General features: G+C 39.8%; 1 protein-coding gene across 2 annotated transcripts in view; it reads right to left on the reverse strand.

Moving 5' to 3' along the window:
• Positions 1-857: 857 nt before the first annotated feature.
• The window catches only part of PTCHD4 (patched domain containing 4), a 186372-nt gene continuing 168680 nt past the window's right edge, over positions 858-18549 (reverse strand). For both annotated transcript variants that reach the window (XM_068557938.1, XM_068557937.1), the window contains one exon: positions 858-2758. In XM_068557938.1, the coding sequence (XP_068414039.1) occupies positions 1125-2758 (1634 nt within the window). In that variant the 3' untranslated portion in view covers positions 858-1124. The remainder of the gene's footprint in view (positions 2759-18549) is intronic.

The raw sequence follows: 18549 nt of genomic DNA on the forward strand, positions 1-18549 counted from the left end.
TGTTAATTATCTATATTCCGTGGCAGTATATTTTCAACATCCTAACTGAGAATACTGTAACTACGGAATACCTCAACTCTCTCTCTCTTTCACTCGCACACACACACACACACACACACTCTTGTGCAACTTTACACACATTTGTATGAACAATGCATGTAAAGTGCTCATTTGCAGTGGGTGAGCTCCCTAAAAGCAGCTAAATCAGCCCTCCCAAATACAGAGAATCATTAAAAGCCAATGAAAAGCCACAGTAACTATTTAGCACAAACATGAGATTTTAAACCTTGCCCACGTGGTAATTAATTCAAATGCCTTTTGCGTTTTTGGCTGTCATCCAAAGCAAGAATCTCAAAGATTGACAACACGATATGTGAATCTAATGGGCTCACATCTCTGTTTATTTTGCTTATTGCACAGATGAACGATACTCTTGCTGCTGCAACACGTGAATCGATTTTGAATGGCCCTTAATGCGTCTATATTTGGCTAAGGCTGGTTTGACTTTCTAGAGAAAGGCCAGCCGGTCTGCAAATGGACACCTCCCTCCACATAGACGTCAGTGTACACTAAAGACAAATCTAAGTATATGTATATATGGCACATATACATATATATGCACACTTAAGATGAATTGGGAAGTCCTTTGGTTTAGATGGGATTAAATATGTACTTCCCAAGTGCATAGGTTTCCTCTGGCCAACCTGTTCAAACAACAAATATGAAAATTGTCATGGCAATTTTGACATTTCCTATGTCTTTTCCGCTATTTGGAGGCCCCCATCTTCTCTACTCCATCTCTCCTAAGCATTTTAGTTTTAAAAGCAGTTGACTCCTTTGGCCTTCCAACACTCCATTGATTCGTCCATTCCTTGGAAGAGCTCTAAGGTCACATCCAGAAACTTATCTTTAGTGGAGAACAAGGTTGCAAAGAACTTTTTCCCCTTCTTTGAGTCCTTCTTTCCCCCAAGAAGTGGACACCTTGATGTGTCATGAATAATTCACTCTTGATCTGACTTGCCTTGTTACCCCTGGCCAGCCCAAGCAGCTGAGGTCTGAGCTTTACCTGCCCTGCATCGTTGTGCAATACTGGAAAAGAAAAATAATCCATTAGTCTACACCCTTCAGACTGTGGTGACGTGATCAGGGTTCTCTTGAATTTCTATGCATTCGATTTCCTCTCTCTCCTTCCGTTTGGCGCGTTTCTTTTTCTTGTGGTGCTTTTTGGAAGGGGGGAAAAAGGTTAGGAAGACAGGTAAGATAACAAAACAGTGCAGAAGTGTGCAACCCCCCGTGAGCAGCAAGCATTTGAACAGTGTGAAGGTCAGGTTGGAAGGCACAAATAGGAGGGGGACCAACCCAATAAGAAAAGAAGTAACATTTTGCAAAGTGGCTGTCCCATGCTCTTGCAGGGAGCTTTTTATACATTGTGTTCGGGTGTGCTCAGTTGCTAATACAAACGTGTAAAGCAGTGGTGCACAGTGGTCAATGGCGAAATTTAAAGTGTAGATAAGGCACAAGATAGCAATGCAATCCATGTCGATGTTCCATAATGTCATTAAGCCCAGAACGCCCAGCTCAATTGAGGTGACACTAAGAATTAGCCAGAAGTTTCCCAGAGGGTGGATCACTAGGAAAAAAGTCAGGATTAACACCAGGAGAACACCAAAGCCTGCAATCAGAACAGGCACCGTGACAGATAAGCTGTAATGGTCCATGAACACAAAGGAGGGGTTGAACACGATGAAACGGATGCTCTTTGACAGGGACAGGGGCCTCAACTTTTCCAGCACTTCTATGACTTCCTTCTGCTTGTCTCTGCTAGTCCTGGCCACCAGATACAAGCGAGAAGCAATGATGCTGTTTTCATCTCCTGCCTTGGAGAAGATGATATCGTTTCGAAAATGCTGGAATTCTGGCTTTTTTAAAAACGAACTTTGTAGAACACTGATGAAGTCACTCTTGTTATTGGCACTGATGTTACCCACTTTCAGGAACTGGTAATACTGCTCCACCCAGGACACTGCAGTGAATCCGCTGCAGAGTCTCCGGAGGTCCTGCTGGACACTGCTGTTCCAGTACTCGAGGGGCTCGTAGACGTAGAATCCTATCACGGGGCTGTAGTTGCTGAAGTATTTCCGCTGAACCATGGCATAAGAGACGCTTGGGGAATCACTGGCTAGTAGATTGATGATGTTGGCTCCGTCACTGATCTGCAAGCACCCCATGAAGGAGAAGGAGGCATAGATGAGATAGAGGATGACCACAAATGGCTTCACGTAGATGTTGGTAATCCATTCATTGTAATGTTCACGGAGGAAGTGCTGAATAAAGTGGTGCTGGTAGGGGTTCGTCTCATGATGGGATGTCTGCTGATGCCCATCACTCATCACTGTCTGGAACCACACAGGCTTGCGGTCCAGGTATTCTGCAGAAGGGATCTTACAGCAAAAGATGCTGTGGTAGCGGTTTTGCTCTAGTTGGCCAGCGAAGACCAGACAGGAGCCAAAGAAGGAGAAAATGTAGAAGTAGTTCAACAGGATGGAGACACACATGTTCTGACAGAAGACCTTCACAGCCTCTATGTTGGTGAACGGGCTGGCACCCATGCCAAAGGTAATAAAGTACAGGGAGCTGGTCATGGTATAGGTCACCATCACATCCGAATAGGCATCTGCTACCCTGTCTTTGAAGGGCAAATTCTCTTTGGTTCTCCGCCATCCAGACAGAAGCTCAAATACTCCTTTCGTTCCGTGACCTAATTTAAAAAAAGAAGGAAAAGAAGAATTGTTTTCATTTCCTCCTGTGGTTCAAGCGAATTCCTTATAGGTTATCTATGCTCAACAGTACTGCTTATGCTAATCTTCAAAGTACTATGATCCTCCTATCAGGGTCTCAAATTTCAGTTACATAGCAGGATATGTTTGGTTCATGTTTCTACTTCAGCAAAGTCCAAACTCGTTGGTATTCTGGGCAAAATGAAGCATTTATTGTCTGTTCTATCAATTTGACAAATTGTAAATTTAATATGACATTGTTCTGTGATTTTTTTCCCCCTGCACACATATTGTCTCCCTAAATGGATCCTAAGTTGTCAAGGGCAGGGGCTGTTAGTCACCCATCTTCAAATGCTCCTCAATATCAGTTCAGTGTTTTATCAACTGATGTATTGACTGATAGTCCCTAACCTCCATTTCAAACTGACTTACATGCTGATTTTGGAAATTATATGATGATTTTTTTTTAAATTTATTTTTGGCTGTATTGGGCCTTCGTTGCTGCGCGCAGGCTTTTCTCTAGTTGCGGCGAGTGGGGGCTACTCTTCTTTGCGGTGCGCGGGCTTCTCACTGCGGTGGCTTCTCTTGTTGTGGAGCAGGGTCTCTAGGTGCGCGGGCTTCAGTAGTTGCGGCACATGGGCTCAGCAGTTGTGGCTCGCGGCCTCAGTAGTTGTGGCGCATGGGCTTAGTTGCTACGCGGCATGTGGGATCTTCCCGGACCAGGGCTCGAACCCGTGTCCCCTGCATTGGCAGGCGGATTCTTAACCACTGCGCCATCAGGGAAGCCCTAAGATGATCTTAAACACTTAAAAATGGCTTTAAATTGATTTTCCAATGTTAATAATCTGCTAGGTAGCCAAACAGCTTAGAAACCAATTCCTATAGATTTGATTAATTAACATCGGATGTGAGTCAAAAAAAATCTGCCAGGTCACATAAAACACAGGGGCAAGACCTTCAGTGGGAAAGATCATAGCAGGCATTTCCTCACAGAGCTTTTATTCACACAGAATGGGTGATGACTAAATGTCTGACTGCTCCATTAAAGTGGAAGGAGTATGCTTCTTTTTAACCGATTTCTGTGCACCCTTTGATAAGGGTAAATAGGTAAAAGGTTTATTCAACAAATATTACTTGAGCACCTACTATGTGCCAGATACTATTAGATACTGAGCTGGGTTTTTTTTTCCAGAAACCTGACAGCTCTTAAGATACCACCACTTGCTTCTTTACTAGAAAAACAAACAAACAAACAAAAACCAACCAACCAACCAAACAAAAAAACCCAGAAAGCAGCTGGGAAAATGAAGGCAGCTGGGAAAATAAAAGTATTATACCATACCTTCAATTTCCCCTTTTCTTCACTGCCCTGGATTAGCTCTGTCAGTTATCATCGAGGATATATCAATTGGTAACTTTCTGACTGACCGGAAATCTTCATGGATCACTCTTGCCCTTGTAGGCATAGCAATACTACACGCAAACCTTCTCTATGAATGGATACAAGCTATGCTTGGGCTGTTTTCCAAGAAATTCATTAGACAAAAATGAGTTTAAAGGTACAAAATGACCTAGTTCAAGAAATCCTGGAAAATGGACTTCGTGTGGCACCTAGATGTTGGAGCTATGTGTTAACCCAATTCACTTAGCAGTGCTTTAACAGGCCTCTTTTAATAGCTAGGGTCTTACTATAATCACTGATTTTGTGTTGTTGATAGAATTTGCTAATTGGTCTCTATAATGCTTCTACTTCTTTGTTAGTTTTATTTGGGGCTGCAATGTGCACAATTATTCTCAGCCTATCTTTCAGCCAGGGGTGTTTCACATGATGCACTTCTGGGCAATGCAATGTAACTGGAAGTCATCTAAGGATGCTTATTAGAAAACCAGAAGGAGCTTTGTCCTAAATGGCATCACGAAGCCAACAAGAAGAGCCGTGGCTTATCTTCCTCTCAAATTCTCTTTGAAGAAAACCAAATCTCTATTTGGTTAAGCCACTGTTATACGCAGCTGTTATATGCAGCTAAACATTTTCCTAATCAACAAAACTTTGTGGGTAAATTAACATTTACCAAAACCTCTTTTATGGGTATCTAAGAATTCTTGCTTTACAGTTAATTTGACTATAGTATTTATAGGTTTAAATGTATACAGTGCTAATCTTTGATTTTAAAGACACATTGGTTCATCCATCTTGGGAGGTTTTTTAAATTAATTATTAATTGTTTTTGCATTGGAGTTCTTTTTGTCCCCAATATAAAATGTGTTTATTCTCCAAAGTTCTCTCTTATGGGTCTCCAGTCAGGAAAGATAAGTTTATCCTAACAAATAGAAAGGGTTATGAAAACTACATTTAAGTATAAGGTAGATTTTTTTTTTTTTTGAGCCAATGATCTATTACTTCTTGCAATTAATTATTAGCTCAACATCTATGTGCATTGGATTAAGTCTAATGATTCTTAACAACATTAATTATTCATTTCTATCTTCTCTAAGACTCCTTGACCAAACAGAATACTTGTTCTCTTATTCCCTTGACAAAAACATAATATTAGGATATTAGTTAAAGTAATTAAGATAATTCTTTAATTAGAGCACCTCTCTTCTGAAATGAAGACTCTTGGTATCTTTGTAGTCACAAGGGGGGAAAAGGTTACCTGAGGCTACGGCTAAATTTGGCTTGTCTCTGCTTTTGGTCACTTTTTTGGAGCATTAGGTACATTATGTAGGCCAGGTTGTTGCTTTATATAGTACAAAGGTCTTACGTGTGGGAAGATGAAGCTAAATCATATGAAGTCAAATAATCACTCTTAAGTGTGGTAAAGACTGAAAACACAACTTTGGGGCTGGCATGTTTTATCCCATTCATAGGCTTAGATATTTTACAGGGTATTCCTAATAATACTCATTCATTTGATTTTCACCATAATCTGGCCACCTCCCAGCAGTTCAAATCTATTACCTGCTCAACGAGAGTGGTCCTCTCACTCCCCATCAACCTGCCTATGATCAGTCTTACTTTCCAAGTTTTGTTCATGCTATTTTCTCTGCCTTTCAATACCTTCCTCTTGTTGCTGCTTATATTGAAATTCTACCCATCAGTCTGTTAGCTCAGTTCTCTTCTTTGTCTTGAAGCCGTTTCTCACAATTCCAGACATATTGATTTTTTTCTGTTCCTTAAATTCCTATTGCACTAATTAGCTACTCATTTTGGCATGCAAACATGTGCTGTTTTGCTCTGGAACAAAATGGTTTTCTCAGGACATGGTCTATCTCTTCGGTTAGACTGCAAATTCCTCAAGGTCAGGGAATGCATTTTATGTTACTTTTATACTCTGCAGAACGTCTGACAAAGTGATAGATGCCCACTAACCTCTCAATGAATTAAATCAACTATAACTCTCAATTCCAGTTGGGTCTAGAAAATGTACCTTTTAATTACTAATTCAGAAGTTTATTATGCATCTTTATACCTATATTAATTGTGTCCAGAAGAGATATGCACTTTTAATTCAACTCAACCCAATATATATTTATTAGAATTTGCTACACATGAGGATCTGTGCTAGTTAATATATAAAACATAAAGGTAAAGAAGAGATACAATCTTTTCCAATATCTGTCAGTCCAGAGGTCATTTTTACTTGGGTCATTCTGAGCCAGAGATCATAGCTTCTGATACAAATGCATCTTCGGAACTGTTCTGTATGTTGTAGGGTGTTTAGAAGCATCCCTGGCCTCTACCCACCACATGCCAGTGCCACACTCCTCAGCTGTGACAATCAAACGTGCCTCCAGACATTGCCAGATGCTGTTTGGGGGCCAAAACTGCCTCCAACTGAGAATTATTGGTTTAGTCAAAAGAAAAAGAGATATTATACACACACACACACACACACACACATACACATAACACACATTTTAATCGCCCTTTTCTGACTAAAAAATAGGACATATTTCCATCAAAAATTTGGGGAAAATGGAAAAAATAATGGTGAAAAAATTATTCCATAGTCCCATAACACAGATAACTGCTGTTAACAATTTGGTGCATTTATTCTAGCTATGTATGTATGTATGTATGCATTAAGCTTTATCTATCTATCTATCTATCTATCTATCTATCTATCTATCTAACCATCCATCCACCCACCCTTCCATCTTTCCAGACAAATAACTATTTAATTATTTCACAGAGCTGGGCTCCTACAAAGAGAAATTAGGGTTTGGGATTATCTTGTTGCTCTGTGCAGTTGGCCTGTCGACAACGGAGATCCTGTTTTCTAACCTCTGCAGTGTTTTCCCTCTTGGTTTCTTACTATTCCCTTTAGTTTTCATTCGGATGCTAGAACCATTTTTTGAACATCTCTGCTCACTTGAAAGAATCCTTAAATCTCTACATAGCTTTTTAAAAGGATTGTATTCACTATTTTTCCACCCTTACTCCGAGAGTCCTATTTCAATTCAAACAATACACCTGAAAACAAGGCACTGGTATCCACTCAAAAGACAGGTGGTCCACCATCTCAGATGATGAAGCATGGAATATACACAAGTGTGACTTGCTGCACTGAACAAAGACCTGAACTGATTCCATTATATTACTCCCTGGTACCCTAGTCCTGGCAGTTCTTTGCTTCTGTCCGATTCCCACCAAAATCCTTAATCCTCACCTAAGGCCTCAGTTTGTCCTGTGAACACCATTCATGCTCCTGAGTGGTGATAGACATATATGTAAGCAGCTAACAGACATGAAAGGAAGGCTTGCATTCTTGTTAAGTAGAGATGTATGCTGTGTACTGTGAAAATACAGTTGATTCTTTCGGAGGGGTCAGAAAATCTCCAAAAGGTGTTACTAGGCAGAGGATGATGCCAGTGGTGATCTAGACTGACGGAATAACATGAATAAAGGCACAAACCCTTATAAATTAAGGGAAGGTAGTTTTGTTTTTAATGTTTATAATTGAATTTTTTCTCTCAGCAGAGATAATCTACTGCCCAAATTATACACTTTATTTAATGTTTCAAAAGATGACTGCCAAACATTGATCATGATTTCCTCCCACTATATTAGTATATATTTGCAAATTATATTAGAATAATATGACAAGTATCTCACCTGGGACATTATGGGATAACTGACATTTGTTTTGATAAAGCTTCATGAAAGAAAAGAGAGAGAGAGAACTCTTTTTATTAACTCTTAGGAATAAAATGATTTGCACAGAATTGGAACTGGGAGAAAAATTCAAGGAGGAAAATGAATAGAAATAAAAGATCTGCATGTATATGTGTGTGTACTGAATATTCCAAAAGTCTTCAGGGATGTTGCTGGGGAGACCTCTTTCTAAATGAAAGCAAATGGAAAAATTGTGCAATAACAAGGAAAACTTAGCTGGCAGCTTACTAACATACCTTATTTAACAATTTAATAAGTTCTGCTATTTGCAGTTGAGAAATGAGAAAATGAAGAGTATGTCGATTCTTTCTCTAGCCATGGCAGTGCAGGTCAGCCAGAGGAAATATTTTAAATGATTAAAATTTAAAAAAAAAAGTTTTGTTACCAAACAAAACTCATTTCAGTCCTAAGTGAGCTGAACAATATTCAGAATTAGTTATTATTCCATCTGAACCTCAAGTAATCACTCTACAACAAGTAAAGATGACTTCTAAAGTGAGATGGATCTTCTTGAGAACTTATTCCAACCCACATTTTACAACATTTCTCTAAACTCCTGCACTTCCCGTGTAAACTTCTACACTATGATTGACCTGACGGTGCTGTAGGAAATCTCTCTGGTTCATGGCTAGTCTGGAAGTGACTTCTTTCAAAGCAATGATATTCTTCTGCAAATCTAATACAAATTTTACAGTTGCCACTTTAATACCAAACCCAACCTCTCCAAAATCAAGAATTCCAAAGAAAATAGTTTTAACAAGGATCCAATCCAATCAGAACTAATTGTAACTGACCCAGTCAGTTTCCTACTGGGTTTTCCTTTGATACAGTTATTGCTCTAATAAGCTCCTTCTGTGGGGCTTCTAATTCTTTCTAATCTGCTGAATTAGAATTTTCTTCTGAAGACGTACTGGTGGGTCTTCCTTTTCACTTGAACATGTTAAGCCCTCAGCAGGTCATGAGAGTTTGACATCTGTTTCAGCGACATAAAAAATAGAGGTAAAAATAATACTCCTTCTCACAACCCACTCCAGAGAAAACTTTCTACTTTCCCTTAGCCATTATTTCTGCTTTGGTTAATTAACTATGTGTTCAGCAGCTCTGTTTGTGGAAATCACCATTGAGCTCAGCTTGAAAAGCATTTTGATTTTTTATTGGGCTCTTAGGCTATGTGATCCTGATGCCAACCTAATGGATGAAAAAACAAAATCCCAGTCGACTGAACCAGTAAAGCAGCTAACAAAAAAATCGGGATATTGAATCAGCATTCTGAGTTGTCAGTCACTGGTTTGGCGTTATATGGGATCCTTATGCATTGTTCTTTCTCTTTAGTTGGCTGATTCCTATGTATATTTTAAAGATACCACTTAAACATGATCTCATCTCTAATGCTTTCCCCTTCCCCTCTTCATCTCTAACTCACCCACTTAGAAGCCTCCCCTCTGTGTGCCAACACATTTCTTAGTGCTTACTACTACACCCAACTGAAATTATCCATCCATGGGCCTGTATTTCATGTAAGTCCTTATAAGGTCCTTACCATCTAGGGCAGGTACTTACCTTTTCTATTTTTGTATTCCAATTATTTGGCACTTACTGGTGCTCAGTAAATGTTTGTGAAACTAAATTGGCCTTGATCTGCCAAAATCTGTATAGTTTTAAAGATATTTTTAAAGTTCTTGCCATAATTGTTATTAACAGAGGTATATTCAGTATAAGATTTAGTGAAATATAGTTTGCCCCTCAGTTTACTGAGAAGGGCATTTGCCGAGTGCTTCTGTGGCTGAGGCGGTGGTAAATATCAATGATGTTCAACTACAAAATTAGCACATAATTCATTCGTTCGGCTGGTTCAGCATTGTAAATGTCTAGAGGGAATGAAATATGAAATTAAGAAACTTGCTCTAAGTTGCTAGTTGCAGGGTAGAAATGGGTCCATAAGGCACTCCTGTTACCTGACAGATGATGAATTTTTTAGACATTTTCTAATCCCCATGATGTCTAACTTAGAGGTGGTTATCAGTGTGTCTTTGTAGACTGACTACTTTTAATTAACTCTCATCTAGAATAAATAGGTGATTATCAAGCTCCATTCATAAAGGACGGCCAAGGCTGTTGCATCTTGGTTGCTATGTAGCCCACAAAGACATAGGCAGGAAGTTATTCAGCAGGAATGCTCCAAGTTGCTCTTTGATGGGGCATACTTGATGGTTTTACGTGTAAACCTGTGGTGTGCAGTGAGGGAGGGTCTAGCTTCATATTACCCTTAAGCATTTCTCCTGAAGTGCCCCCATCCCCGTATGGAATGAGGCAGGTAAAACACAGAGAAGAGAGGCAGCGAGGAAGGAAAGTAAGGAATTCAGAATGAATCTGAACAGATACTCATCCCTTAGCTCTTAGCAGGAGGTTAGAGGATTTTATCATGTCTCTAATAAGAAAAAATGGAATCCAGTAACAGATTCTCATTGTATGATTTTCAGAGCTGTTATATACTTGACACATATCTCAATGTATAGAAAAGGGCATGCAGTCTCATTCCAGAGTTTGCATTCCATCATTTTTGACAACTTATTTTGTAGTTCTATATAAAGTTAAAAATTTAAAAATCCAGTATGTGTGTTTATTCATATGCATATGTGTATATACATGCACATACATATACATGCATATACACATGTATATATATTGAGAGAGATATGTGTGTATATGTATATATATATATATAGAGAGAGAGAGAGAGAGAGACAGAGAGACAGAGAGAGAGAGAGAGAGAGGAAAGAGAGAGGAGGTGGGAGTGTTCTAAAGCTCACAGACTATTAGCCAAGGTTTTAATACTCAAAGTGGGGAAAACTAGGTAAGTCCCACTATTCGATATTGTGATTAGCAGCACATTCCCCAGAGCCGGAGTTTAAATCCTGGGTTAAATCAGAGTTTAAACTGCTTGAGTTTAAATCCTGGGTCTTCTACTTCCTAGTTCTGTGACCTTGGGCAGGTTGTTTTTTAACCTCTCCGTGTCTCAGTTTTCTCATCTGTAAAATGAGGTAACAAGAGAAGCCACCTCATGGGATTGTTCTGGGTTTTAGATAAGTTAATACATGTGCTTGGCACACAGGAAGTACTCCACTGAGTGGAAAAGCTCAGTGCTGGCAACTCCAGGATATTTACCATGGAGAACATTCCAAGTCACTTGACTTGGGATGCCAGCTTCTGCATGCAGCCGGTTCCTGCTCTCTTTACCACCACAGCTGACTTGGCTTCTGGAGGGAACTCGGGGGCTCTCTTTTCAGATTTCCTTGCTGCAGGAGCTCAGTGTTGCCAAGAGCTGAAACTCCACTGCAGAGCCAGCATACACACGGTGGCTTGCTTTCTTGTTCTCTCCCTCTCTGGTATTCCCATTCAGGGAGAAAAAGACTCCCAGGAAGCTTTTCATTTTCTTCTCAATGCTTTCTGCGTCTTCTAGTTTTATGAAAGGAATATACATTATTTTTGAGAAAGGAAAAAGCAGCCCTGATAGCTGGGTGCTGTCAAGTAGGTCTTGGTGTTGCCAGGAGCTGGTCTGGCCCTCACAGCTCGGCTTAGTATTGTCCTGTTGATCACACAGATGGTCTGGCAAAAAAGCATCAGACAAGATCACTTTGTGACCGGGATAGACTGAGACAAAATAAGACCACTCCATAATCACGACTGAGCACAAACAAAATGCAAACATTGTCCAAAACATAAAATAGGCCAAACATCCTTTTATCAAGAATAGTAGGATTGATTGCTGCTTCCTTACCAATCACAGTTTAATCTTGGTCTGGTTTCCTTGCCTTCTAAGAATTGTTAAGATAACTGATCATGGATTTACCCTCTCTTCCTGACAGTAACCAACCTTGCTGCCTTCAACCCTCTTCCCAATCACCTAATACTTGCAAAAATCATACAATAAGTCCATTCTAATATCTTCTTCCAAAAATGCTTCATAGTCCTCAGAGGTGTGTGTGCTTCCTCATTGCAGTGAGTCAATAAACCCAGATTTGTTCAATTATTGTAGCAGTCCTGGTGGTCTTTGGTTGGAGGACATTGATATTTTATAATAAATATTTTTGGAAAATGAGAGAAATTAAACTTCCTTTATTGTTGACTTTATAAATTGACTTCTTTGAGTACAGGAGTTAGAAGTGTGGGAGCTAGAACAGGAGCATTGGATGAGAGTTAATTCTTGGAGGATTTAAATTTCCAAATCATGTCACTAGCGAAAGGGATGGCGTTCTGGTGGAAGTGATATTTTAGTTGTATTTTCACTAAAAAGAGAAAGCCAGTTGGGCATATGGGAAGTGGCAAGCTGTTCTGAAAGGAATATAACATGGTTGTTAAAATCGGAAAAGCGGGGAGGAGCCACGTGGATGAAAAAGTCATTGCTTCAAGCAGAGAAGAGCAATGAATGGGAGAACCGGGGCGGGGCTGAAAATCTTACAACAATTGTCAAGAGAAGTGGATTGGTAGCTCATAAACTAAACACAAGCATATGCTTAAAAAAAATCAAGACCTACAATAAGAGATCATATAAAAGAAGAAAATAATAAGTATAAGAACTTGGAGGAAGGAAAATTAAGATAATCTAAGTATTTATTGAGCTAAAGACATTCAAAGATTAGTTAGAATAATCAGTTCATTCATTTGAAGGACATTTCCTGAGTGCCTCCCATTAGGAAGATATGGTAAAATGTCATCGCTTTGAAGTTTAATAACTCCCATTTGTCCCATTTGAAAACCATATCATACCCATATGCCTGAATTTAATGGTTCATTAATTACAAGCTTTGGGGATCTTTTATCCTACAAAGAGTAGAAGTGATGATGATTTAGGATTTCTATAACACCAAGAGCTGGAGAATGCTTTTAAAATGCATTTAAAGGGGCTTCCCTGGTGGCGCAGTGGTTGAGAAACTGCCTGCCAATGCAGGGGACACAGGTTCGAGCCCTGGTCTGGGAGGATCCCACATGCCGCAGAGCAACTGGGTCCGTGAGCCACAATTACTGAGCCTGTGCGTCTGGAGCCTGTGCTCCGCAACAAGAGAGGCCGAGATAGTGAGAGGCCCACGCACCGCGATGAAGAGTGGCCCCCACTCGCCACAACTAAAGAAAGCCCTCGCACAGAAACGAAGACTCAACACAGCCAAAAATAAATAAATAAATAAATAAATAATAAAATTAAAAAAAAAATGCATTTAAAATGTCTAATTCAATCATTAAGAAATGCATTTGAAGTGGAAGGAATCTTACAGAGCAAATTTAAATTATGCACAGTTTTGGTTTCTTATAAATATCATTCAAAAGAAAATCTTCAAAGTTGTAGCACAAATGCTTGATAAAAGCATAATGCTTCAAAGAGCAAGTTTTCTGGGAGCATCCTTGAATGTTTTGCTGCCTTTCTTACCAGTGAAGATGAATTTAACAACCCATGAACGAGAATTCCCTCTGAACAGAATGGCCTGAAATCAGTGGAAACTCAATTAACCAGGAAGCTCAAGAATTGGATCATCTGATTATTTGAAGTCATTAAATTAATCAACCAGAACTTCCTTTCTGATTCTGCTTTTATTGGTTGATTAGCTTTATTGGAGATCTTTCTAAAATGCATTAGACTTGTATTCCTCTTCTGCATCCAATTCTTAAAAAAAGGGAAAAAAGGCATTATTTGTAGCAATTAAAATGATGTACTCTGGACTAACACATTTTGCTTCTAGTTCTGGCACATCATTTTGTGATGTGTGGTACGGGGAGAATTAGTTTAACGTCTGTGTATTTCACTTTCCTAGTCTGGAAAATAGGGATTAAAAAGGTACCCATTTTAATGGGCTATGTGAAGATTAAATGATACAATAGTTGTAATATGCTTAGAGCAGGCCTGGGACCCAGGAAGCACTCAATAAATGTTAGTTTTTATTATTTATTAAATAATATACTTCAGAGTCATCATTTTATCATACATCATTTTATCAATAATCAGGAGGCAATTTAGCATATTGGTTAAAGAATTGAGTTCTTGGGGGCTTCCCTGGTGGCACAGTGGTTGAGAATCTGCCTGCCAATGCAGGGGACACGGGTTCGAGCCCTGGTCTGGGAAGATCCCACATGCCGCGGAGCAACTGGGCCCGTGAGCCACAACTACTGAGCCTGCGCGTCTGGAGCCTGTGCCCCGCAGCGGGAGAGGCCGCGACAGTGAGAGGCCCGCGCACCGCAATGAAGAGTGGCCCCCGCTTGCCGCAGCTACAGAAAGCCCTCGCACAGAAACAAAGACCCAACACAGCCAAAAATAAATAAATAAATAAAATTAAAAAAAAAAAAAAAAAGAACTGAGTTCTGTGGGTTTAAGCTTCCATCTATTAGATGTGTGACCCTGGGCAAATGAAAGACTCCATGGCTAGATTTGCCAATCTGTAAAATGGAGAAAACAGAAATTCCTGCTTCAAAGGATTGCTGTGTTAAAGGAGACACAGACACTTGAATCCCTTTATATAAATACCTGGCACACAATTAGTGTTCCCACAAATGATAGCTAGTATTGAACAGTATTATATAGTTGCAGAAATGTGGGAGTTTGGATTGAATGTATACCAGGCCTAGAGAAAAGTTTAAAAGTTTTCTTCTCTGATGATTATTTTGAAATTGCCTATTCTGTCCTTAAGAAGTTCGTTGTGGAAAAATGTTGATTAATAAAAGACTTTAGTTAACTGGATCCAACTAATTGCAGCATTCCTTCCAAGTGTGCTCTTATTCAGGCTAAGCTAATAGAATCGTTCTCATCTGGCAGGAAAGAAGCTGAAGAGGAGCTTTTCAGCCACTATTTTATTCTGCAGCTCACAGAGCAAACCAGACTCCCTTCTAGGAGGAGAGCACAGTAGGGCTTTGGGGCAGCCTGCTGAGTTCCAGCAGCCCTGGCAGTGGTGGGGAGCTGGTGCAAGGACACCATTTCCTAGAGGGTTCTCTCAAAGTGAGAGAACTGCTGTCATTTGAATACATCCCTGATGAGTACAGAGTTCCTTTTCAGATGAAAAGGCCCTCTTCTCACCATATTTCTCTGTAATCTGTCCGCTTTCAGTGGTCCACAGCTTAACAGCTTTAACACAGCATAAATTAATCAACGGGAGTTATCTCAGAAAAAGTTAGATGTTAATTCCCAAAGGCAGGGGATCAAGAACAGTGGCTGGGCAGATAGCAGGGTGGAAGAGGGGCCCTGAGTACTGGCTCTTGTGTTAATTCCCTGGGTTCAAACCCCAGCTACATCACTTCCTACCCCACACCTTCAATAGCAACCTCTCCGTGTCAGTTTCCTTATGTGCAGAGCAGGAAATGCAAGCCCCTACCTGATAGTGTGCTGCTGACATTAATGAATGAGATAATCCACATAAAGTGTTTACCACAGTCCTTGGCACATATTAAAAACTCAATAAATAGTAGGCGACACTTTTCATTTACGGGTGAACATTCATTTGGAGTCTTAGCTACATGCTCACAGTGTAGTACAGCACACTGCTGTGTTTCATTCTTGAAGGCATCAATAGAAGTGACAGTTAATCATGATAACACACCAGGCCACCAAACACAGCTTCAAGGGATGAAAGTTGTATGAAACTCTTATTGCCCTCTTGGGATAAATCTTACTCTTTTCTGTCTTGAGAATTCTCATGGACTTTGTCCCGCCCATTTCCATTAGGCAAAGATTAATCAAGAAACAATCATAAGAAAGAGTCAAATGAAAACCCTCGCAGATAGCTATGACTCTGAAACAGCTAAGTGGACCTTGGGAAGGATGATTTTTGGCCATGTGACCATCTGAAAGTTCTAACCCTTAGAGACATATGAAAACGTAGGGCTATTTCAGCAATTACAAAATAAAAAAACCAAAACAAACAAACAAAAAACAAAACAGCTCCACATTATTCTTTTCAGAACATTTTCACCTATAATTAACTGACAACAATTCAGGATCCAGAAGGGTTAAATAAAGAGCTGATGAAAGAATGTCAGCAGCTTCTAAAATTTATCATCTCTTTGACACTTTCTGAGATTTCTCAAGGGGTAGACTACATTAACACTGGTATGGAAATCTTTAATAAAACAGCATGCCTCTCAAAGAAATCCATCAACTAATCAGCAAATATTAATTAAGCACCTACAGTATGCAAATCATGGTGCTACATGAGACCACACTCAGCTTTCCTCCTGATGGGTATACTCTTCCTCTATGCCCAACAAGTGCATATCCTGCCCAGATACTTTCTGAAATTCAGGAAGTTCTTCCATATTTAGAGTTGAAGTTAGTCTCCCTGACATTTCCAAAATTTTCTCCTAATTGTATCATTTGGAATCTTTGTCCATTATTCTGCCACATACCCATACTTCAAATATTGGACAAAAAAGCATGGTACCTTCCATCTTCTCCAAGCCAGTAATCTCATTACTTTGACTGTTTCTCTGATGACATCAGCGTTGAATTCCATCAGAAGTACTATGTAGCAGTGAAAGTGCCTTGAAAACAAGGACCATGTCTTCATTTTTGTTTGCCCCTCAGTACCTAGCAGTGTCACAAATGTAGCAAGTTCTAAAGGAATATTTTTTGAGTCTAGTGGTGATAAAATGTTTGTACCTAAACTTGCTAAGCTCAAAAGTATATTGAGGCATTATAAGGAGTAGCAGATGATACGTCCTGGGATCATCTCTTAACTACAGTTAAGGATTGATATTTACATGCTGTGGATTGTTACACTCTTTCTGACTCCTGTACCATTGTAGATGATGACTGTTTTCTAACTTGACTGTTGGGGTGATTTCTGTGACACATGTGGTCAAGTCAGTATTGTACAAAGCCTGTCCTCACCAACTGTGGAGGTCCTCAAAGGAAAGACCCATTTCTCTCTCATGAGGCAGAGTATCCTGGGAATACTTCTTGGATAGCTTTATAAAGTCTGTGGATAAACTAATACATGTAAAGAAAAGACATAGATTTTCTATACTGGCTCTCCATGCAGCATGGCTGGCCTTATTTGTCAGTGGAGTTGCCTGCCACTTTAGAGTCATGCTAGGAAAAAATGTTGCTACATGGAAATTTCCAATTATTTCAGTATTCAACTTGAGTTAGTCTTTCATGAAAATGGAAATACTCCTGGGAAGATCCACCTTATAAGCATAGCAGTTCTTTATTCCTTTGGGTGAATGAGTTTTTCATATCCTTCCCTAAAATGCATGTGTGTGGACAAAGTAAGCTGGGTACAAAGGAAGAAATCACTAAGGGGGAGATGTGCACAAAGGGAATCCTGAGGAACACCACTGCATGAGACCCTCATGAACAGATCACTTTTCCCCCTCATTTTACAGTTAGGAGATAGAGGCTCAGAAGAAGCAGAGACATGAAGAGTTTACAGAGTTCTTTTGGTAGTCAGGACCAGAACCCAAATCTTCAGCCTCTCACCCCAGAGAGAGTAGACCATGATCTTGAAGTCAGTATCTGTGCCTTGCTTTGATTTCTATATCATCCTTTCCTAAGGCAGTACTTGGCACGTAGTAAATATTTATTGTAAAACTGAGGAATGTGCCTCTGAGCTTCCAAGATTTCTGGTGTTCTAGCACATTGGAATGGGGATACTTACCCCCTACTTCTTTTTTTCATGAAGAGGAGACTTCAATTCTACTCTCATTAGGTAGTGCCGGAGAGTACACTCCCATTTTTCCTTTTTCTCTTTGACCACACTCTTCTAAGCACTAGGAATGGCTGATCTGATGGTGAGAGCCTGATAACATTTGTGACCATGTATCAGTGGGTTGGCCACTATTCCTCTAAAACAGTAAATAAGCTGAACCCCATTGCTCTCTCCTGCACGACTTGTATAATGGATGAATAAGAAGGGTCAGGGCTTGCCCTCAGCTTTCTCATCCCTTGCAGGCACAGCCCCTGGTGCCACTGCTCTAAAGGGAGACAGGTTATCTATCTCTTAACCTTGGTCTCTCTTCTGACAGAACCTGGATTTGTGAGGCAAACCACAGACTTCCATTCAGTTGGCTGTTAAGGAAATCTTAGGGGCGGGGGACTCCTTGAAGATCTAGTTCTCCTACAGGTAGGAGGGGAAAATATCTAGATTTAGGATTTGTTAGGTAGAGATCGCTACATTGGCTCTGGCCCCATATAAGGTCTCCATTCCAGCTTTACTGGGGACTTTAGGAAATACCGTGCCTCCATTTATAAGGAAGAAAATTTGATTCTCCTTTAGCTCCTTGAGTGTATATTCTCTACTGCACAGAACCCAGCGAGGAGGAGGGCTGATTGGTTGAGATGACTGATTTCCACACGTCTACGAGATGATCAGTGAAAGAGCACTGTCTGGTGCTAGGTATAGGGAAGGCACATCATAGACACATTATATTAAAGCTGGAGTTTTCTTTCTATTTATTACTGAATACTTACAAAACAGCACTTTATATTTTTTAGTTTGACTTAAGAATGAGTTAATTTCATTTATTTTTAATTTTATTTTTTATTGAAGTATAGTTGAATTACAATGTGTTAATTACTGCTGCACAGCAAAGTGACTCAGTTATATATATACATAT

Source organism: Eschrichtius robustus, chromosome 12, assembly GCF_028021215.1.
Source record: "Eschrichtius robustus isolate mEscRob2 chromosome 12, mEscRob2.pri, whole genome shotgun sequence".
In the NCBI taxonomy this organism is placed as follows: domain Eukaryota; kingdom Metazoa; phylum Chordata; class Mammalia; order Artiodactyla; family Eschrichtiidae; genus Eschrichtius; species Eschrichtius robustus.